Source organism: Lacerta agilis, chromosome 11 (assembly GCF_009819535.1).
Source record: "Lacerta agilis isolate rLacAgi1 chromosome 11, rLacAgi1.pri, whole genome shotgun sequence".
Classification (NCBI taxonomy): Eukaryota; Metazoa; Chordata; class Lepidosauria; order Squamata; family Lacertidae; genus Lacerta; species Lacerta agilis.
The window spans coordinates 44,494,501-44,518,512 of NC_046322.1; the positions used below are offsets into that span (position 1 = coordinate 44,494,501).

The following is a 24,012-nucleotide window of genomic DNA, read 5'->3' on the forward strand; positions in this document are numbered from 1 at the left end:
GGATGGGACAAGTCACCTGTCAGTCATTTGACATCAATATGCTGAGTCACTGACAGGTAGCTTGTCCTGCTACTGTCAGAGCTGGCCTGCAGGGGTGGGGACAGATAAGGGTCACCCCACCAGGACAAAAAAGGCCCCCATCCTTGCTCAAAATAATTTCAATGGCAAAATGGTGTTTCCACTTATGGGGGAATCCTTTGAGCTGCACAGTAGACGGACCAGGTGTGCCAACTTGAATATAATATTGGCGGGGCACAGGTTAAGCCCCGACCCACATAATTGAACACGAGACACAGCACATGCACACCATTTGAATGGCAATGCCCATCAACTTGGGGGGTGGCAGGCCCCTTAAATAATTTATTGGGAGGGCAAAGGGACCTCGGCCCCAGGAGTTGAGATGGACATTCATCCTTGAAACTCAATTCCCCTGCGTTAACCCCTAAGACACTTTAAAAGATTATGCCTTCACTGTCCAAAGTGGGGGAAACTGGGCATCCTCGGAGTCCAAATGCCCCAATTCTTTCAGTAACAAAGAGGAGTAAATTCTCTGGGCAGGATTTAAGAAATGATTCCTATCAGAGGAAGCTATGAACAATGACTTTCACTTGCACAATGGGGCTCCCCCCACCTCTTCCTCACACACTCCTTGGAACTAGCTCCGGGGGTGTCAAAAGCACCATGGGGGTAGCACATTTTGGCGATGATGAATTGCTCCCTCCATGGTGAAAGAAAGGACTGCAAGGTGGGTACCCTCTGTGAATTTTCATATATCCCCATTCATTCATTTATTCATTCATTGAATGGATTTATATAATTCAGCGGCCAGGTTGCTCACTGGAGCAAGACGGTTTGAGCATATTACACCGATCCTGGTCCAACTGCATGGACTACCAATTAGTTTCCGGGCCCAATTCAAAGTGCTGGTTTTGACCTATAAAGCCTTAAATAGCTCAGGACCGCAATACCTCAAGGACTGCCTCTTTCCATATGAACCTTCCTGGACCCTGAGATCATCTTCTGAGGCCCTTCTTCATGTGCCTCCTCCTTGAGAGATCTGAAGGGTGGCAACACGAGAACAGGCCTTCTCTGCAGTGGCTCCCCGTTTGTGGAATGCTTTCCCCAGGGAAGTTTGCCTGGGGCCTTCATTATACGTCTTTAGGCGCCAGGCAAAAATGTCCTTTTTAACCATGCCTTTTGTTAATCTGATTTGCATCCTATGTCCTTTTATAATGTGGGGTTTTTTGTGGGGAGGAGGGCGCTATTGGGTTGTTGTTTTTATTTTTATTAGGTATTTTGTGGTTTTATAGCTTGATTTTATTCTGTGAACTGCCCTGAGATGCCCAGGTATAGGGTGGTATATATATTCAATTAACAATAACAACAACAATATTTACAGGGTGATTCACATACAAAAAGATATAAAACAGTAAATACATAATAGAACAACCACCAACAGTGCAGCAGGATTTTTTTTTTATTAAAAAATACCACTACCAAAAACAGTAGGATAACATTGCCCAAGTTAAAGCAGGCATAGGCAACCTCAGCCCTCCAGATGTTTTGGGACTATAACTCCCATGATCCCTAGCTCACAGGACCAGTGGTCAGGGATGAGGGGAATTGTGGTCCCAAAACATCTGGAGGGCTGAGGTTGCCTATGCCTGAGTTAAAGAGTCTAGATTTATTTATTTTTTAAAGGTTTTCCCTGGCTGCTAAAAACACACCTCTGTAGGTACCAGATGAGCCTCGGGAGCAGAATTCGTAAGTGGGACGCAACAACTGATAAGGGCCTCTCCCTAACTGCTACCTACCCCATCTCAGACAGTATGGAATCCATGCAGAATGGTTTCAAAAGATCTTGGTGCAGAGCCAGGTTGATATGAGTATAAATGATCCTTCATACATTTGTGGGTGGTGTGTTGTGGCAAATTGAAAAAAAAAAAAACCAGACTCCTTTGCTGATATATTAGCAGAAGAATTTCCATTTAAGAATGCATACAGATACTTGTAGGGCAGTATGGGAATTTTCAAAACCCATCTTGAAAGAGAGATTAAAATTCTAAGTCCTTTTTGTTTTGGAAGCCATATTTTTATTATATAGAACCATATTTTTTCTTCGCAGCTTAGAATGCCACATGGGATGCATTTATCTGAAGAGTGTCACCTTTGCTGTTCCACTTTTAAGGCAGGGCTGAGACGGCCATGCAATTTCATCTAAGAAAGGACAGGGATTTCATGCTATTCCTAGATATAGTTCGCTTTCCTGAGCAGAATTTGTTAAATCTAAAATGCTGTCTGCTGTAATGCCAGTTATGACTTACAGACCGAGACCCCAGGTTACTTTTATCAGACTTATATTTCATAAAGAAAATCCCATATTATATTTGCCATTCTCTTCTATTTTTAGGCATCTCTTTGTGGCAAAAAGGAAACAAACTTTGGTAACATAGATAGGGATTGCTCTCTGCACTCTATCTCCAAAGTTATATTTTTCCTAGAATAGTTACCATACTTATTGTCTATGGCTGATGTACTCAGTAAAATACATCCCATAATTAGTTGGCACCATCACCACAAAACTGCACTTGAGAGCTACATTTATTTCATTTTCTTCAGATTTCCTCTATAGACATGAGCATTCCAAAAATGCTGCTTCCACCTTGAATTTGGAGAGGTAAACTCTTGCCCATTCTGCAAAGTCTCAGCAACTTTTCAATGTGTCCCCCCCCCCCCACTGAACTTGTTCATTTCTAATACATTTTTGTTGTATTTCGGCTGTTCAGTGCTGCAAGTTTATAGAAAACTTTTCAGATTGATTTTTTTCAGTTTGATCTGTGACGAATTTTGAAGATTTAGATTGGTTTTGCTTTTCGTCTGCACAAAATATGAAGAGTTTGTTCTTGTAAGTACTTCTGAAACATCAATAGCATTTTAATTTATTAAAATTAAAATTGAAGGTCTTGGGGGAACCTTTAAAAAAGCTAAAATAACAAAGGGAGGATATACAGTATACATAAGAGATATCAGAAAATACAAATGGGCTCATTTTAACTTTTTAAAAAGTAAAAATGCAGAGCTATGATAATATCGAAAAATGGCTTTCAAAGAATTTAATTAGCACAAAAGTTTGCTTAACCAAGTGCAAAATCACCCTAGAAGCTCCAATAAAATAAGTTAATGACAGGAAAAATTGATTATTTTATTACTAATCTGTTGGTAGTGTTTGCTTTAAAGTACAGTGGAACATTGGTTCCTGAACGCTCCATTGTTGTACGTTTCGGTTCTCGAACACCGAAAACCTGGAAGTAAATGCTTCCATTGTTGAATGTTTTTCAGAACCCGAACATGCAACGTGGGTTCCGCTGAGTGTAAGAAGCTCTTGCAACCAATGGGAAGCTGCGCCTCGGTTTCCAAACATTTCGGAAGCCAAACAGATTTCATTAGAGAACCGAAGTACCACTGTATTAGGATACTCTGCTGTTCATCTGAAATAGCATTGATGGTTTTAAAAATGCTTGTAAAAATATTTCTCAAAAGAGTTAAGTAAATCCTAGAATAATAGTTTCACTACTTCATCAGGACTTTCATGATGAATAATAGAACAAGCACTTGGCCAAAAATACACAATGATAATTAAATAAAGTATTATACATTACAGGATATGGCTTTATTTATTTATGGGATACTTTAAATTAAGCATGACGGTAAATAGATAAAATGCTTGGTGTTTCCCCCCCCTGTGCTATGAAGTTAATAACATTTCTTTGAAAAGATTTCTGCCAGAAGATTACACTGAGCAATAGTAGGCACACTATGAAATCTAAAATTTGATCTTGAGGTGCATGTTATGCTGCTTCAGCGTGCCTTTGGGCTGGGGTGTGCTTTACTTCATTTCTCTGCACTTCTCAAAACATCTTATCTTTCCCGCTCATACCATCACATTTACTATACCTCCAAACCTTGAACGCACATTTCCAGGGCCTTTTCATTCAGTGGTTGTGACTCAGCGTCAGAATTCCTCAGGTGGCAATTCTCTAAATAGTGACAGACTAGGGAGTGCAACTACCTAGGTGGAAGCAGGATAAACTGGGCTAGAACTTCACTAAAGACAGAAGCCCAATAAATGACAAGAGAGGTTAGTGCAAAGGGCACTCTGTTCTGAAGATGGCTCTGGTTAGAGGACCAAAAACTAGGGGACCAGGGAGGATGCACAAGGTCTTTATGCTAGCCATAAGTCAGAAAGGAGGGGAGGCTATTGGGTTGCTGCCCTGAGACCCTTGAATATAGGGCACTATTTAGATTCAATAAACAATCATCATCATCATCATAATTCCCAAACTGGTGGAAAACTCAATAGATACAAACACAGTGTACGGACCCCAAGATCTCCTGCAATGCGTTTGCAAAGTTTTTTGCAGATAAAATCACTCAGATTCGGAAAGAGATAGACTCCACCGTGGGAGCAGGGCCAGGGCGGGAGAGTGTCAGAGTCCTGTCTAGTCCAGTTGCGTGGGATCAATTTCAGTCTGTTACCTCTGAGGATGTGGACAGGCTGCTTGGACGAGTGAAACCAACCACCTGTCTCCTTGATCCTTGCCCATCCTGGCTTATAAAAGCTAGCCGGGAGGGGCTGGGCGATGGGCTGCGCGGGGTGGTGAATGCTTCCCTCTGTGAGGGAGCCTTCCCAGCCCCGCTGAAAGAGGCGGTCATTAAACCGCTTCTTAAAAAAACATCTTTAGACCCGGCCAATATGGCCAACTATCGCCCAGTCTCAAATCTACCATTCTTGGGCAAGGTGATTGAGAGGGTGGTTGCTGAACAACCCCAGGCACGCCTGGAAGAAGCGGACCATTTGGATCCCTTCCAATCGGGATTCAGGCCTCACCATGGGACTGAAACCGCCTTGGTCGCGCTGGTCGATGATCTCCGGCGGGCTAGGGACAAAGGTGAGAGCTGTTTCCTAGTTCTGCTGGATCTCTCAGCGGCCTTTGACACCATCGACCATAACATCCTTCTAGACCGGCTAGAGGGGTTGGGAGCTGGAGGCACTGTTATACAGTGGTTCCGCTCCTTCCTCCTGGGCCGTGTTCAGAAAGTGGTGGTGGGGGATGAGTGTTCAGACCCCTGGGCTCTCACTTGTGGGGTGCCTCAGGGTTCTGTCCTCTCCCCCATGCTTTTTAATATCTATATGAAGCCGCTGGGAGAGATCATCAGGGGGTTTGGGCTGGGTGTTCATCAGTATGCGGATGATACCCAGCTCTACCTCTCTTTCAAATCAGAACCAGTGAAGGCCGTGAAGGTCCTGTGTGAGTGCCTGGAGGCGGTTGGAGGATGGATGGCGGCTAACAGATTGAGGTTGAATCCTGACAAGACAGAAGTACTGTTTTTGGGGGACAGGAGGGGGGCAGGTGTGGAGGATTCCCTGGTCCTGAATGGGGTAACTGTGCCCCTGAAGGACCAGGTGCGCAGCCTGGGAGTCATTTTGGACTCACAGCTGTCCATGGAAGTGCAGGTTAATTCTGTATCCAGGGCAGCTGTCTACCAGCTCCACCTGGTACGCAGGCTGAGACCCTACCTGCCCGTGGACTGTCTCACCAAAGTGGTGCATGCTCTGGTTATCTCCCGCTTGGACTACTGCAATGCGCTCTATGTGGGGCTGCCTTTGAAGGTGACCCGGAAACTGCAATTAATCCAAAATGCGGCAGCTAGACTGGTGACTGGGAGTGGCCGCCGAGACCACATAACACCGGTCCTGAGAGATCTGCATTGGCTCCCAGTACGTTTCCGAGCACAATTCAAAGTGTTGGTGCTGACCTTTAAAGCCCTAAACGGCCTCGGTCCTGTATACCTGAAGGAGCGTCTCCACCCCCATCATTCAGCCCGGACACTGAGATCCAGCGCCGAGGGCCTTCTGTCGGTTCCCTCACTGCGAGAAGCAAAACTACAGGGAACCAGGCAGAGGGCCTTCTCGGTAGTGGCGCCCGCCCTGTGGAACGCCCTCCCATCACAGGTCAGGGAAATAAACAACTACCTGACATTCAGAAAAAACCTGAAGGCAGCCCTTTTTAGGGAAGTTTTTAATGTTTGATATTTTTGTATTTGGTTTCTGTTGGAAGCCGCCCAGAGTGGCTGGGGAAATCCAGCCAGATGGGCGGGGTACAAATAATAAATATTATTATTATTATTATTATTATTATTATTATTATTAATGAGGTAACAGCTGAACACTTAAGAGTAGCTTAAAAAGGGTTGGGATGCCTTAGATTCCACGAGCAGGTTCAGGAGTTACTAATACTAATTCTTGCATTTATAGTTTATTTCAGGGGTAGGCAACTTAAGGCCTGGGGGCCGGATGTGGCCCAACTGCCTTCTAAATCTGGCCCGCGGACGGTCCGGGAATCAGCATGTTTTTACATGAGTAGAATGTGTCCTTTTATTTGAAATGCATCTCTGGGTTATTTGTGGGGCCTGCCTGGTGTTTTTACATAAGCAGAACGTGTGCTTTTATTTAAAATGCATCTCTGGATTATTATTGGGGCATAGGAGTTTGTTCATTCCTCCCCCCCCCCAAAAAAATATAGTCCATCCCCCCCACATGGGCTGAGGGACGGTGGACCGGCCCATGACTGGAAAAGGTTGCTGACCCCTGGTTTATTTCCTTGAGAAAAGAGAAGTAACTTGCATCCTGATCAGTAGACATCTGGATGATGACACATTGCCCAGAGCAGGGCTGGGCAATGCCAGCTTTTCAACATGGCGGTGTATCGCCAGCCAAACATCGCGTTTTGGCAATATACCATGATGTTGAAAAAACAAGATGCACTGCCCTCTGCCTGCGAGACACTGGATGAAATTGCCCCAGCTCTCACCTTGAGGCGGTTTCACCCAGGGGCTCGCGGGCTGGGACAACGCAGCATGTTTGCGCAGCTCAACTGGGAATTGGGAAGATCACCGCTCCCCAGCTGAGACAGCCCCAGTGCTCTCCCTGCTTGCATGCAGAGCATCAGGGCTCCTTTAACTGCTTGCTTCTGAGAACAGCAATCGCGCCCCCCTCAGCGGAGCAGTTTCATGGTGCCCCCACCCCAGCGCTTGCTTGTGGGAGCCAGCATGGGCTGGGGGCTTCTTTAACTGCTCGACTGAGGCAGGGGCAGCTGCACACTCCTCAGTCGAGCAGTTTAAAAGATGCAGAGGGAGGAAAAAGCTGTATTGGTGCCTTGCCGATACAGCTTGTTTCTCCCTCTGTGTCATATGATGGCAGAGTGGGATGGCGGTTTCACTCAGTAATATATTCACTCAGTGGTTCAAATCCCTGTGACAGGGTGAGCTCCCGCTGCTATGTCCCAGCTCCTGCCAACCTAGTAGTTTGAAAGCATGCCAGAGCAAGTAGATAAATAGGTATTGCTGCAGCGCGAAGGTAAACGGCATTTTTGCGCGCTCTGGTTTCCATCACGGTGTTCCGTTGCGCCAGAAGCGGTTTAGTCATGCTGGCCACATGACCCGGAAAGTTGGCTGTGGACAAATACCGGCTCCCTCGGCCTGAAAGCAAAATGAGCGCTGCAACTCCATAGTTGCCTTTGACTGTACTTAACCATCCAGGGGTCCTTTACCTTTACATATCTCTGGTGAAACCATCACTGCCACTCATAAGTCCCTCTACTTGCAGTGCCTGCTGGAGGAAGGGACTCTTGGCTCCCTCCAGTGGATGCTGCTAGCAGAGGGACTCAGGAGCGGTGGCGGTTTCACCAGTGATATACCGCTGAGTGAAGTTGACATTGCGGTCTGCTCCTCATACCAGTCCTGGGCAAAAAAATCGATATACCCCACCCCCCACAGAGTTAGGGGATATGTGACTTAGAAGTTTGGAATGGATGCAAACCTGACACAAAGCCAGAGACTTATACTAGATGTGAACATAGGGTGGTATCCATGCATGGACTACTCATGCAGTGAGACTTTCCTCCCACTGCTCCCACCCCCCACATCCCCTAAGCCTGTTCTGAGGGTTCCCCCAACCTGCCAAAACAAATTTAGGGGGTGCAGTGGCGTAGAGCAGGCAGAAGACTGGGGAAAGTCTTACTGCAGGCATGGGCCCTCCAGATGTTTTGGGACTACAATTCCCATCATCCCTGACCACTGGTCCTGTTAGCTAGGGGTGATGGGAGTTGTAGTCCCAAAACAGCTGGAGGTCCAAGTTTGGCCATGCCTTTCTTACTGTGTGAGCAGACATTGTTTCATGTACGCAACAACTTAGGTGACTCCTACTCAAAGAAAATGGCAGTGAAGCACACATTTATGTGAGGCACTGTCAACTTACTGGACAGAGAATATATACATAGCAGATATATAGCAAAAAGCCAAGAAGCAGATGTGAAAGAATTCATATAGTAAATAAACAGGGCATGAATAATGGATTCAGAGATGTAAAAAGTAGCAATGAGAATTGCCATTTTCTTGGGAGTGTCTAAAATTTGTTTTATTTTGTTTAGGCACACTGGAACATTAGCTTGTTTCACCTTCATTGTATGTGCACTATAAAACACTGAACCAATTAAAACAAAGTTAATTTACAATTACAAGTAACTGCTCATAGAAAAAAAAATGAAGTTAAACTATCAGTGCTCTTTACCTGTCTTCACTGAAGCGACGGCCAATCAAGACTTTGCATTTTTCTTCAGGTAGACAAGCAGCCAGAAGGGGTACAGTCCGTAGTACTCGACTTTCCTTCAATTCATATGGTTATAAAAACAAAACAAAGAGATTTACGTCATTCTTTGAACACACGCAAAACTGGATTTGCCTGTATTATAAAACTGAAAAAACTGACTCACTGGAAAAGGAAGAAAACCTCTAAAAACCAATATACCTTGACAAAATAATGGTATACCTATCCCCAAACAACTGGGTCCAACCTATTACCAAGCAAACATATACCTGAACTTGAAAATGTACAAAGAAGGAAAACAACAATATTCAGGAAATGAACCACACATACCTATATTTGTATTTACAGTATTTCTGCAATGCCTAATAATCATGTGCTGTGTGCAGCTTGCAACAATAATGTGTGTTGATCGGGAGATATGATGTATACATAACTATTTCTAGCTGATAGAAAAAATAGAGTGAAGGAAAGTTATTTCACACTTAAAATCTGGAATATCTGCAAACCAATACTCAAAAGAGCTCCAATGAAACAAAGGAAGTATGTTCTAAACTGCATTATTTCTCTCATCACTGGAGAAAACAGCAAACAGCTTGAGCAAACACAAAACAAGTAAGCTTTAGCATATAAGGTTAGAGACTGTTGCTGAGGTTGATAACAGCTTTAAAAGTGACTGAATTTCACAGGGCTTAAGCCAGTTTTCACTTGCGTTATTTCTTCTTTGTTGAGCTAACTGCTAGTTGAACCTTTGCATTTCCCACAACCTTACTCACCTCTGCTGGATGCTGGATGATATACAAACAGGTGGAGACTTTCAGTGGGTGGACTGGCAAGAATGGACACAAACACACCTTCTCAGGACGGCTACAGGATAGAAAGGAGTAGAAATATATAATATATATCAGGAGTTAATGTATAAATGCAGTTTTATTATGTAGCATGTGCATCTTTGCCTGAGTGCTTTTCTTTTCTTTTCTTTTTTTTTAAAAAATATATTTGTTAACTTTTTTCAAAACACCCACAAAACACTTAAAATAAACCAATACAACAACTACAAACACACCACAAATACAAAAACAAAAACTATACACACTACAAAATACCAAAATGAAAAACAAAAAATTATTTGTTAAAGATTGCTTCTTTCCTTAACATTGTTGCTTGACTTCCTCTCGTCTACCCTTCCTGCGTTCATTGTCCTTCATCTTTAGTAATTTCTTTACATTGTCCAACTATATTTTCCAAAATATCTTATCCATTTCTTAAATTATTTTCTTAATTCATCATTTGCCTGAGTGCTTTTCTGCTATGTTTTAAAAAACCCAAACAACTGTGTGGTTCTGTAGGTGCTCTAAAACAAGCAAAGAAAATCTTAGGTGAAAATTCAGAAACACTGAACAGTTGGAAATATCTTACTTGTACCACGTATACACGCACCCTCCAAGCATAGTAATTTTTAAATGTGCCTGAACACACCAGCTTCCACAGACATAAGACCATGTATTCAGAAACCATACCTATCATTTAGGGTAAATCTACAGAGCACTGCTTCTGCCCTTACATTTGTCATTGGGGATTGTGCAACAGAAGAGCTCAGAAGTCTGTATCTACCATTCATTCATTCTTCACACCAGAGAAAATAAATGAGGATGAATGGTTCCAGCAACGTGTTCAAATCCTTGCTTTCAGCAAGGCACCATCACTCAGTATGGCATAAATGTCAGCACTGGACCAAGACATTTTACTGCCCGAGGTGGAATAGAAAATAGCATCTTCTCTCCCAAGTCTTGGAGCATAGTATCCAAGTTTGGCCAAGTTCTTTTCCTCCGAGATGAAAAATCCCACAAGCACTTCCTCCCAGAAGCGAATAATGACATGAATACTAAATTATGTAACTCACAATTTGCTCACTTTTCATAACACACAAAATCACTCTGCCCAATAGCAGGGTCGGCCCTGATAGTCCTACAGAAAGGAAGTCCATAGTGTCTTAGATGTTCCTAAATTTATATCCCATTTCCTTCAGTGGCACTCCACGTAATGTACATAGTTGCTATGACTTTGTTGAATTGTACTAATCATTTTGATAAATAATATCTTATATTTTCTGATATTTTGAATTACTATGGAAGTGCATTAATCATTTTGATGAAATGTGTTATTAATTTGCTTTCTTGTGTTTGACAGTATAGTGGTTTTGAACCACTTTGAGCTTGGAATTTGTCATTGGAAAAATGGAATACAAATATTAAAATCAAATATAAATCTCCCACCCAGGCACAGAGGTACTTCAGCAACGTATTAAGATTCTGTTGTACATCTGGAAGGAGCACATATACTTCTGAGGGTCTTCTAGTACATTTGCCCAAGCGGGAGGGTGTGGTACAAAATGCTGCAGATGGCAGATCTACAACTTTCCAGCATGGGTTTTTAGGGAGCACAGAAAGATGTAGGTGTGAAATTGACATTCCTCCCCCTAGCAGAAGTGCTTCCACTCGCCCAGCAGATTATTTGGATCCAATCCAATGTCTGCAATATTAGGAAGCAGATGTTTCTGATTGAATGATGGCAGCTCATTTGTGATTCAATCAGATGTCGTGTCACATATTGAAGGAAATCAATTTTACTAAACAGTAAAAGATACTTAGGAGTTCAACAGCCCAAAAGAGAGAAAGTGAGATAAAGCCAAATGCTACAAAGTCTGAAGGTCAACACACACCTTATGGATTCCTATAGTAACTTCTATAGTAACTGCACATTTTCTGTTCAAATGCAATCTCATTAAAGAAACATCAAGTGGTGTTAACTATTTATGCTTATACTTACATTAGACAATTAAAATTATATTTGTTTACCATTCTAAGAGTTCAAGTAATCTCAGCTTGCAATTATGGCAACAGGCAGTTATTATATGTTCATAAATTATCTACACACCTCCCCCTCCCCAACATATATTATTCAAAACCAAAGATCTAGCATGAAGATTTGCAAGAAGTCAATTCACCGTTTTACTAACTTTTGGCTTGAATAGAAGCTGCACTCCCCCCCCCCAAAAAAAAAATTCTGACCGTGAAAAGTTAAAGTGCGGCTTAAATTTGTGACCTTACAAAAATGGGCTTTTACGATATCGCTGCTGAAACAGACATATGGTAAAACAGAACAAAAAAAATGTTTTATTGCTGAACTACGAGCTTGAGACTGTTGTGCAATTAATTCTAATGCCATTCATCGCTTTCCCCATATTTTACAGTGCAGTATTGATTTTTTTATTTGCATTTACGGTGCTACGAACAGGTGTTTAACCCACTTGTGGGTCCTCTCTAGTACCCGTAGGATTTTCTTCTACATTTGCCATTTACAGGTGTGAGCGCCTACAGAATTTCAAGGGAGCAGCATATATTCAGGTATTGTCTTTTTTATCCCCCCCCCCCGAATTTTAAAGGTGCACCTTATTTACGGGTGCGGCTTATATTCAGGCCAATATGGTACTAACTGTGATTCTGAAATCTTCTCCATGGTTCTTCTCCAAGGTCCTGAACCTGCTATGTCTCACCTTCCTGTCTCTCTGGAATCCTGGGACTACTTCCTTGTTTTGGCCATCACTTATCCATGGTGATGGCCGTCCTCATGGATCTGGACATTAAGGACAGGTGAAAAATGTCTTCACCATTGTCACCTTCATACAGTAGGCATTCAAATAGGGTCTAAGTTGTATTTGGCTAAACCAGGCATGAGGAACCTCTGGCCCTTCAAATGCTGTTGGAGGAACTCCCTTTAGCCCCAGATAGCACGATGTAAATTCATAAATTCTTTGGTTCTAAGCTTTTGTCTATTGTCCGAATGCTAATTCTTCTAGTATAACTTACCCTATGGCATGTGAGTTAAAGACTCAAAAGGATACCTGTATGTGTTAGTTGGGTTCTTGAGTGCATGTGAGCATAGTAGTATTTCTCATTTGGGCCATCGTTTTTGTTCTGTTTATGGTCCTTGCTGAGTTAAACAGCACAAGCACACCAGGATTTCACTCTCCTAGAAAATCATAGTGAGGGAGTTTCAGATGCAAGCAGGCTACGTAGCATGGCTGGCTAGAATAGTCTGGAAAAGCTGGCACCATTTCTGTTACGTGCATCTAAATTCCAGGGAGAGTAGGAACGATGCAATCAGACCTAATGATGCACCACAGACAACACTTTTCATGGTCTTATATGGATTGTAAATGTTTCCCTGAAGTGGTACGAAATGGCCAGAAACAGCGCGCATTTGGAATTCCTCTACGGCGGCATGAATTATCAGGATTTGGGCCATAGTCAGCCCATGGGCCTTATGATGTGGAGGCCTGTTCAATAATATTGATCCCTGCTTCCTTCACACTGCAGTAAATATTGATTAAAGCCTTTGTAAATTATACAGCTTTCAGTTGAGCCAATTCTAGCCTGTAATAGTCAGGTATGATGACATTCATAGATAAGAATTTTATATTCTCCCCCACTCCTGAAAGATTTTTTCTTCAATATGATATAATATGAATGTCAAACAATGATAAAAAGTGCGTCCTGTTGTGTCCAACCAGTTTCCATCTTGTTTCCCTTCCTTTCAAGTGAAGCCAGAAGGCTCCCTGTTGTGGAGATTCCATCTAAGATCATCATAAGTGCAACATCCATTCCAACACTATTGTTTCTTTTCGTTCCATCTTCATCGTACTTGTTTGATATGTACAGAATGCCTGGCTGATGTTGGCAGCAAGATGAAAGCGAGTGAAAATGAATCCAGAGGATAATTTTGGGCCATATTCCACACAAGGCTGCCTTCAGTTGGAGGCTGCAGCCAATTCCTAATACTTATGAGCCAACTGTTTTAATTGGCTGCTTTATTGCATTCCCATTTTTTCTGTTCAATTTGTGCTGCTGCAAATTTTAACTCTGTAAGCTACCTTGGTCTTTGATTGACAAAAGGGTTGGGGGTATGAACGTTAAAAATAAATACATCACATAAGAGCTATAATGAATTATTCTGTCTACACAGCAAAGGAGATAGGGCAGATCCTATCCCTATTTCTCAGAAAGGGAATCTGAGGAATTAAGGCAAATAGTGGTGACAAAAGACAAAGTTTTAATATTATTGACAAATTAAAAATGGACAAATCATTGGCATTCTCCTGGGTTCTTTAAAGAACTGAAATGTAAAATTGCTGATCTTGTAACAAAAATGTGTAACTTATCCCTAAGATCAGCTTCCATACCCAAGGACTGTGGTTGATGTAACATTCATGTTTGAAAAGGGAACCAGCCAGAATCTGGAAAACAACAGGATGGCTAGCTTAGCGTCTATTCCAGGAAAAATGGTGAAAAGCTTTATGAAATATAAAAAGCCTATATTAGAACAAGACTTGCTGAAGCAGAATCAGCACGGCTTCTGTAAGGGTAAATGCAGTCTCATTAACCTTTTACAGATTTTGATAAAAGCGTCCCACCCTATTCCTGTGATCATAATCTGTTTTTACCGGTTTTTACTTCTGAATTTTAAATTGCCGTAACCTGTTTTGGGATCTATTGGTGAATGGCAAGTCATAAAATTAATAATGATAACCGTTAAATAACACAGATCAGCCAGGCAAAAACATTTGAGAAGGGTTCAAGCCCCAGGGTGCAATGCAGGGGTTTGGACTAGATGGTGCTTATGGTCCTTTCCAATTCTACAATTCTATTCAAGGCTGATGAGGGGTGGAGTTTGGGAGGTGATGTGGCTGGAGGAGACTTCTGAGAGTGAACTAGAAAGTTGCATGTCAATACCCGATCCCTCCCGTGGAGAAATGATGACACAGGACACCAGAAATAAAGTTAATGGGCATAAAAGGCCACAACTTTATTGGTTACGAATTTGAGCGGTATTGGCTTAGGCATTGGAACTAGCTAACAAATATCCGACTCCAGCACGTTGTGCTGGCAGTCCTGGAAGGGTTAACCACCGATAGGTAAGGGACCCTGCTGCTGCACATCAGCTAGGGCCTCACCCAGTGATCACCGGATTGGGGCGTGCCTTTGGCCCTCACCCACCGCAGCTTCGGACAGGGACACGCCCCCCCCGGACTCATTTACTGACGTACCCTTCAGAGCCTTGGGGGGAGGTGATGGCCGAACCTCCCCCCCCCACCGAGATCCTAACTGGGATAATCCAATGCCTAACCGCCAAACCAAAGTTGTGACGAGTTGCTACGAGGTAGGCGAAAAACCACCAGGCGGAAGCCAATTTGCCAAGTGGGAAAATTCCTACCAGGCCCCTTAACGGCGACCAACCGAGGTCCATAGCAAGGTCATAGCGAACCTGCCTAACGGGGTGCTAGGGGGCGCTGCCTAGAGAGTGGGAGGGTGGGAAATCGCGCTGAGGGGAGCAGGAAAGAGTAGGCTGAGCCCTGGCCGCGCACCGGCTTAAATGAGGCCGGCCACACCCAACAGCTGGGCTCGTGATGCACGCAACTCCCCCTCCTTCCTAAGGGGGCGGAAAAGGATTTCTGGAAGGCCATATTAGGAGTCCAAATCTGAGGTTCCCAGCCCATGTTACAATTCCTTCAGGAACTCTGTAAATATTTGTGCTTGAAAGTTTGGGAAGTGATAAAAGCCTTCTCTAAATGAGCTTTTGTGGCTAGTTTTAGGAAATAGGAGCTGTATATGTGTGCTAATCTCTCAGTACAGCTTAACCATCTAGATCATAAAATGGTTTTAAGCACCAAAACCCAAAGGGATAATCCTGGTTAGAACTCAAAAGGATGTTTACTAATTCCCATCTTCATATAAATATTTTCCAACTGCAAACTCTATCATTAGGACACTTTTCAAACACAGTTGCATATGGCTCTTTTGAAGCTGGCAGTAAAATAATATGATCACAGGTGTACAGAAAAACAAACTGGGGAGAAAAATATTCAAAACATTTCTTGTTTCCAATGTAATAACCATCAGAAAATTATATGAAAAGAATGGGGGAGAAATCAGAGTTACTGAATTATGTTTCTTGTAAAAATTAAAAACAGGCATAGAAAAACACCGAAACAGGTGCTCACAATCTTCAGTTCAATCTATTCATAGGGATATAATATGCATCTAATTTCCTACATAAGAATGAGATTGTAGATCGTTTTTTTCCTCTTAAATGAATGATTCAATAAAGTGTGATATTTGAAAATGAGCAGGGAATTCTCTAGAGAAAGCCATCCATTTTTAATAATCCAATTGCCCAAAACAAGAGGCTTGTGTGTTTCAAAATGCAGATGATGAGTATGAGTCAGAGTCAAAGACAAGCGGGAGAGCGGATTAACCGTTAAAAGTTCTTTTATGTTGCGTCAAGCTTGCCAATCTGCCACCTCTTATCATGTCCATTCTCAAATTTGAGACATATCGCTTCACTTTGTGCCCAGTAGATTTGGAATCACTTTTAAGATTAGTCATTTTTTGAGTGGCAGGACGGGGCGGAGGTTGGGTGGAGATCCTGTGTGAGCTACAGGGAAGCAGCCAGAGTGCCTGAAAATGAAGCCCTCTTTGGGCAATCATACTTGCAAGACTACCATTATATACACAAGGGGCAGAGCAGGGTTGCACTAGTTGGTTCTGCTCTTGCAACCCCTGCTCCTCCTCCCCCCCCCCCCACATCCACATCCACATGTGTTTGGGCAAGGTCTGAAGCAGAGATCCTGCTCTACATACATGGGCACCTGGTCTGCACGATTTGGTTCTTAATCATGATGGGAGCCAACTGCGACGGGAGCGTTGGGACTTTTTCCTCTCACGCCGGTGGGCCCGCTCTCACTCAAATAAATTGCCCCCACCTTACTAAACAACCCTTTGCTCAAATGTTTCCTTTCCTTTCCTCTTATAATTCTAGCCCTGAGTATCCTGCGCGCGGGAAGGGGGGGTGCTTTCTGAGGGGATAACTAGTAAGTTAGAGTCTCAGACAGGTTTTCTTTAAATAAAGATTTATATCAAGCAAGATAGTATATAACACACATGGATTAAACTTAGGTTACTTCAAGAAAACAGTGCAATTTCACTTTAATTCGTCCTCAGTTGTTTTTGAGTTATAGGTTTAGTTCCTTCATACAGTGAGATTTTCTTTCAGTTACCCACCCCCTTTAACAATCCTTCTCCTGAGGTACTTTAAGTCATAGCTGTCAACTTTTCCCCTTTTTTAAGGGAAATTCGCTTATTCCGAATAGGATTCCTCGCAAGAAAAGGGAAAAGTTGACAGCTATGCCTTAAGTAATAGACCAAAGGGCTCTCCACATCCCCTCCCTTCACTGGGTCTGGGAGTTTCTTCTTTTCCTTGGAAGAATCTCTCCCCTCCAGACTAGATTTGGGTCCCAAGTAGGCTGTTCCCTTCCAGATCCTACTTCTCCTGGCTCAACCTCTGCCTCCCAGTAAAATTCTGGTCTATTCCTTCTACAGGACACCAGACTCTGTCCTTCACAATATGCTCAGAGCGGAAGTTGTTTTTTTTTAACCCAGAAGCAACTCTTTCTCCCATTCACTCTTTATACCCCAGCCTGTCTCCCTACCTGTCTTCTAACCTCTCCAACCTCAATTCCAACCCCGCAAAACCAACCCTCTTAACTCCCTCAAATCCTTAGCCAACCCCCAACTCCTAACTACCTGTCTCTCCTCAAATCCTCTCCTTTTAAACTCTCCCTCCTAGAACCAAGGCCAATCAGAGGCTGCCGTTCATTAACCATTTGATGGTAGGGAAAGAAACACTTGTTGATTCAACCTGTCCAGCAAAACCAACTTTTTCGTCACACCAACACATTTAAAACTGGTTCTTCCTTTCAGACTTTTCCACCAATGCATGGCAGTAGGCCACCAAGCACAGCCCCCGTGCTCCCTCATGATATGAGAACCGTGTGAATATGAATGATTGAACAGGGCTAGAGACAGCCATATAAACATACCCCAAAAAAGAGAGGTATACACAGAAAATTTGAGGAAGGCGGTGATTTGAGGAAGATTGTTTAAGGGTGGTGGTCAAGACTAATGGCAGAGTAGTCTAGACACACTAAGGCTTTCTGCAAAGTGAATTGCTATTCACCCAGATGTCTAGGGCAAATACAGGAGAAGGGTTTCACATCTTAAAAGTTCAAAGAAAGGAACTGCTTGCTTTCAGTCAGGATTCAACGTGCATTTAATTGCTGGTTTCCTTTTAAGCAAAGAAAAGGTTGACAACTAATGACAGCTTTGATCCTGATTCTTCTCTCGTTGACACCTAGCCTGACATCATCAATTCACTTCTCATTACTCCCAAAGATCCATCAGATTGTAATGATTTTCAGTCACAACTCAACAAGTCCAAATTGGGACAAATGTGGAAAAATGTCTGAAAGACACTGGTTACAGTAGTAGAGTGTCACTTACTGGAGTTAATAACAGAAGAGACACATAAAAGTACATCCCCACTGGAAAGGCCTTTAAAGCAGCCAATATATTTCCTGGTGAGTTTAATATTCGTGCTCAACTTTTAGGACATCAAAGTCAGCTAATGAACTCTTGGGAAGGAAGGACAGTATTAAATTACTTGAGCAGCTGCATTAACTATCTACATCAGGCAGGGAGTACTGGTTGTGGGACCGCAGGGTGAAGCAGACATTATCGTGCTGAGGCTTACACAAAACTCAGATTTGGGATGGACCCTGGGAATCTGGCTACAGCTATTCCCCTTATTTCAATAATTATAATTGATGTGATTGAGAATACCAAGGCAAAAAGCTTCTTTGGTGTTTCTAAATGGGTAAATGAGAGGTCTGCAAGGCACACAATTACAGGCCCTTGAAAGGGGAAGCCACGGTTGCTCTATCCCACCCTGGGATATATTTTATGACGGCTGGATAGAACTTCCCTAAATAAGTAAGACGAGCCACTGGAAGTTCTTAGTCTCAAATCAATGTATGGGTAAGTAGCTCTGAGGCTACTGGAGACACAACTCTCCATGTATATAAGTGGAGCCTCTTTCCTGACAGTAGAATGCAGAAGAACCACATTTCAAGCTTATGCTTAAATATAAGATACGCTAGATGTGGCGCTGTGGGTTAAACCACAGAGCCTAGGGCTTGCTGATCAGAAGGTCGGCGGTTCGAATCCCTGTGACGGGGTGAGCTCCCGTTGCTCGGTCCCAGCTCCTGCCCACCTAGCAGTTCGAAAGCACGTCAAAGTGCAAGCAGATAAATAGGGACCGCTCCAGCGGGAAGGTAAACGGCGTTTCCGTGCGCTGCTCTGGTTCGCCAGAAGCGGCTTTGTCATGCTGGCCACATGACCCGGAAGCTGTCTGTGGACAAACGCTGGCTCCCTCGGCCTATAGAGCGAGATGAGCGCCGCAACCCCAGAGTCGGACACGACTGGACCTGATGGTCAGGGGTCCCTTTACCTTTACCTTTAGATAAATCATCTCTGCACAATTGGGAGCATAAATATACAGTACATACCTGTATGTCTTTGGGCTGCATTTTAAAATGTTATGAGGGAGGAAGAGAGACAGGTGTCTGGAGGAAAGCAGAATCTGCACAGGCAACAAAGGCCAAGGTGTCCATTAGTTCAGGCTTGCCACAAATAGATTGCCATTAGCGACTGGGGCTGACCCAAGGCAACCATGTGGTGCCTTGGTGCTCTGATTTGCATCATAATCTGCAGTAGCTCTTTAAAAAGAGAAAATGTTCAGTTCTGTGTTCAATGAACTCAACAACTTAATACTTTCCTGTCAGAAGTCTCCTGATTTGTTCTGTGAAGACATCTGTTGCTTGTATTTTTTTTTGAGTTGGTCAAGACTCAGTAAATTGGGGATAAGGAAGCTCTGGTCCTCCAGGAGACTTCTAACTTCCTGTCAGCACCACCCAGCAGAGCCAATAGTCAGGGCTGATGCGAAATGCACCCGTACAGAAAATTATGATAATCAGAGGATTGATTCTGAATGCAGTCCAGAGATACGGTAATCTGGAAGAGCTTTAATCTTCTTCTATTTACCTTTTCCTTGCTCTGAGGCCCTCCTGGGGAAAGGTGCAAAGTAATTAGCTGTCTACATTTGCTGCAGAAACAGCCAATAATGTCTTAACTTGCTGTCCACAGGTGGAGGTTAAGTGCATCCCAACAGTGGGAGAAAACATCATTAAAACTTTGTGTAAGTCTTCCATAACTCCATACTCCAGGTGAGCTTCACCCATGATAAGGTGTGAACTGCCATGTGAGCCGCACCTATGGTGCCGCAACCATATTTTGGAGAAAAAGAAGGAAAGATAAATATGTACAGAAAGAGAAAGCGAGGAAAATAGGTAGCAAGTAAAAGGTTAAAATAATATGTAAGAAAAATATAAAAGTGGGTAACTCGTTATTAAATACAGTCGTACCTTGGAAGTCGAACAGCTTAGTTCTTGAACATTTTGGCTCCTGAAAGTGACTGTTCCGGTTTGCAAACTATTTTTGGAAGCTGAACGTCTGATGGGGCTTCCAATTGGCAGCAGAAGCTTCCAATGTTTATTTGGAAATAACAAATACGTTATTTCCTCAAGCTTCTAATCCCTGCAAAATGCAATGATGAATTTGCTATAGAATGGCAAGACAAACAGCTATTTGACTGATCTGCTTTGCAAAGAACTAGTGGTAGCACCCAGTTTAGATACTGATAGAGTTCAAAAGCCAAATTTCTTTTATTCACTCCCACAACCACGAACCCCTTTAAATTCATGCCCATTTCAAAATAAGTTCTTTTTTTAACTAAGCTGCCTGCCAGCCTGTCATTTCCCGCAAACTTGGGCAGCAGCAAGACGAGCTCACAGCATTTTCAGGTCTCCTGATCAAGGCCAAGGTTATGCTGAAAAAACAAAAAGCATCATTTTGTTCCTGGGAACAAAAGATAAGGCTGTGCATACTCGCACAACAGAATTTAGGTCGTAATTCTGAGGCCTTGGAATGCCATGGCACCCCACCTCCCTTTTGCAAACATGGCTTTAGGAGAAGGTGGCTGATCCTGACAATCTGAAGCCATGAGATGATGGGTCCCAATTAAAATTTAAAACTAATCTAGACCCAATCAAAATGGAGTCCTAATTAGTATGTCTCAGTCAAGCCCACTTCAGATCTAGCCTGGGGGAACGTTGCCCATCCATTGCTGCAAAGAACAAATCGTAACACATTATTTACTCGAACATTACTATGACAGAAAATCTGACTAAGCATTTCTTCACTCTTCCATTCCAATGACCATTTGATAGAAAGGGAACAGAGGGGGGGAAGTGAGGAGAGAATTAAATAAAGAATAGAAAATAACTCTGGATTATGGGTTCTATTGGCTCATTTAAAAAGAAAGGATTTATGCGGGTAATTTCCATTAACAAATTGTAATGCAAGTTGCCCACAAGTAAAAAGGGAACAGTGTTATGATTACTTGACTTATGTCTATATTTTAATTGAATGGCATTGGACGACACCAAGAGCACTAAAAACCAATCTCATGCCAGGGAAATTTGCTGAAGTTTATTGTTTTTTCGTTTTTAACTTAGCAGGGGAAAGTCAAGAACTAATGAACCTTAGTGTTGTCATTTTTAATGCATCTTGCTTAGTGGTGTGAGTTGACTTAGTGGTGAGTATGACATGAGATACTTATTATATTCATTTTGCTGAACAAGGTGTAGTGCTAATGGTATTTAAACGTAGCCATTAAGAACAATTCATTAATGAAAACTTTAGAGGATGTTTCTGTTCCACACATCACCACCAGCGCCTGCATTTCTAAGAGCAGTGAGAGTTATCAGTCAGCAGTTTGTGGATTTTGATGGCAGCAATATTCACCCTGTCAGATACCTTTTTCAGAGCACCAATAAAATAAAATAAAAATCACAGAAAGGGAATTGGCTGAAATTTCCAGTTCCCCTCTCAGAGCTCATATGAACACAAACATAAAAATGTATACAGTCGTATCTTGGTTTTTGAACAGCTTAGTTCTCAAACCATTTGGCTCCTGAACGCTGCAAACCCGGAAATGACTGTTCCGGTCTTTGAACTATTTTTGGAAGCCGAATGCCTAACAGGGCTTCCGTGGCTTCCGATTGGCTGCAGGAGCTTCCTGCAGCCAATCAGAAGCCGCCCTTTGGTTTCCGAATGTTTTGGAAATCGACTGTACCTGACAGCATAAGAACAGCTTTGCTAAATTAGGCCTAGTGTCCAATTTCCATTTCTAACCACTGCCAGTCTCTGAAAACAGAGTCTATATCATCTCATTTGTCTCCAGCATTAGGTACTTAAGATGTATACAGCTCACGCACATGGAATGTTCCATTTAGATATCAAATCTCATAGCCCTCTCCCCTTTATGTTTTAGGCTGAAATTCTGTACCCCCTTGGGAGTAGGACTTATTTCTGAGTAGATAAGTAGAGCAGCTCTTCCCATCCTGGTGCCCTCCAGATGTTGTTGGACTCCAACTTCCATCAGGCCTAGCCAAAATGGTCAATGGTCAAGGATGATGGAAGTTGCAGTCTGACAACACCTGATGTATAGAATTTTACCACTTTCTCACTCCCTGCCCTCCCAGGTGTGCAAGTTCCTTTTTTTACACCTTAAAATAAGACCCTATAGAAATGTTTTGAACCTTCTAAACGTCCGCTGGCACTGCATCTTGAATCCAAGATGCTTCCTTCTAAAGAGAAATTTTAATCAGGGCTGCAAACTTAGCAGACGTTTCATGTAAAATAACCTCATGGTAGGCTGATGGAATTAACTTTGCGATTGGGCCTCCAGAAATAATTAGAACTCCAGTCCTTGCAGGGCAAAGTTAACAGCTAAAATAAGAGAACCTTATGGTGAAGGTTTTGTGGAAGAATGGAAATCCTTTTCAGATTATTTAAAGAAATATTATTATATGATGAACACATGAGCAGAGTTTGAATGATGAGCAACAGAAGGGATTAAAGATTACTGGTACAGTAGTTTTGTTATGGAGCCAGGTGGCGCTGTGGGTTAAACCACAGAGTCTAGGGCTTGCCGATCAGAAGGTCGGCGGTTCGAATCCCTGTGACGGGGTGAGCTCCCATTGCTCGGTCCCAGCTCCTGCCCACCTAGCAGTTCAAAAGCACGTCAAAGTGCAAGTAGATAAATAGGGAACGCTCCGGCGGGAAGGTAAATGGTGTTTCCGTGCGCTGCTCTGGTTCGCCAGAAGCAGCTTTGTCATGCTGGCCACATGACCCAGAAGCTGTCTGCGGACAAACGCCGGCTCCCTTGGCCTAGCGTGAGATGAGTGCCGCAACCCCAGAATCGGACACGACTGGACCTAATGGTCAGGGGTCCCTTTACCTTTACCTTTACCTATAGTAGTTTTGTTAAGGTTAAAGAGATAGAAGATATGGTGCAGCAGAGGGAGAGAAACAGAAACACCATAGAAAAGGCGGTGGGAAGTCGGAAAAAAAGGTTTTTTATTATGTATTGAAATGTATGTGTTAAATTTTGGAAAACTTAATTAAGAAAGACTTCGGGGGGGGGGGACACTAAGCAGTGTTTCAGAATTTTGAAATGGATGCCTTTGTGCCACTTTCCAGTCACTACCAATTTCTTTGAACAATGCCACACACACTCTCTTCACTGAAACTGATATAACAGGTGTAGTCAACCTTTGGCCCTCCAGGTGTTGTTGGACTGCAGCTTCTGTCATGCCTGACCACTGACCATGAAAAATCAGAATATGACTTCTCAGGTAGTATCAACTAAAATGGAACAGAAAGTGATAAAGTACAGAAGAGACTTTTTTACAAAAAAAATATGATCTGCATAATATGAAGAATATGTACCCAAACATTACTTTCTACTACATGGGACATTTTAATTTACATAGGTCTGTTGGATAAAGAGGTCTCAGTATATTATGCCCTCTAGTGGTAATAGTATATTTGGGAATTGCCATTATATTTCTATAAATACACCTTATTTAAAGCGGCAGTATGACTATTTAGTCATTTATTAGGTGAGAAACTTCTCAAATGCACCTTCTGTTCCAAGATTAGGTCAGCATCAATTCACTTTGTTTATTCCCCAATTTCCTCAAAGCAGGTTTAAAGTAGTGCGGTCTATACCACTTTCTCATAAAATCTCAGAATTGTAGAGTTGGAAGGTACCCCAAGGGTCATCTAGTCCAACCCTCTTTTCACCCAGTGTGGGCATTGAACCCACGACCCTGAGATTAAGAGTCTCATGCTCTACCAACTGAGCCATCCCAGCTCTGGAATATGTTTCTAGTTTCCCAACACTGACATACCAACACCAATCAAAAGTGACTTGTAGCTCACGTATTTTCTTCTGCAAAGTAGAATGGAATTTTAAAATATCAGGTAAAT

General features: G+C 42.8%; 1 protein-coding gene and 1 non-coding gene across 3 annotated transcripts in view; both read right to left on the reverse strand.

Moving 5' to 3' along the window:
* Nucleotides 1–24,012, reverse strand: part of DTWD2 (DTW domain containing 2) — an 85,917-nt gene that overhangs the window by 43,717 nt on the left and 18,188 nt on the right. For both annotated transcript variants that reach the window (XM_033164164.1, XM_033164165.1), the window contains exons 2-3: nt 9,439–9,529; nt 8,630–8,724 (exon numbers count right to left, since the gene is read on the reverse strand). In XM_033164164.1, coding sequence (XP_033020055.1) covers nt 8,630–8,724; nt 9,439–9,529 — 186 coding nt within the window. The remainder of the gene's footprint in view (nt 1–8,629; nt 8,725–9,438; nt 9,530–24,012) is intronic.
* TRNAK-CUU lies at nt 23,824–23,896 on the reverse strand. Its single transcript has one exon. It is a non-coding gene; the product is annotated as a tRNA-Lys (tRNA).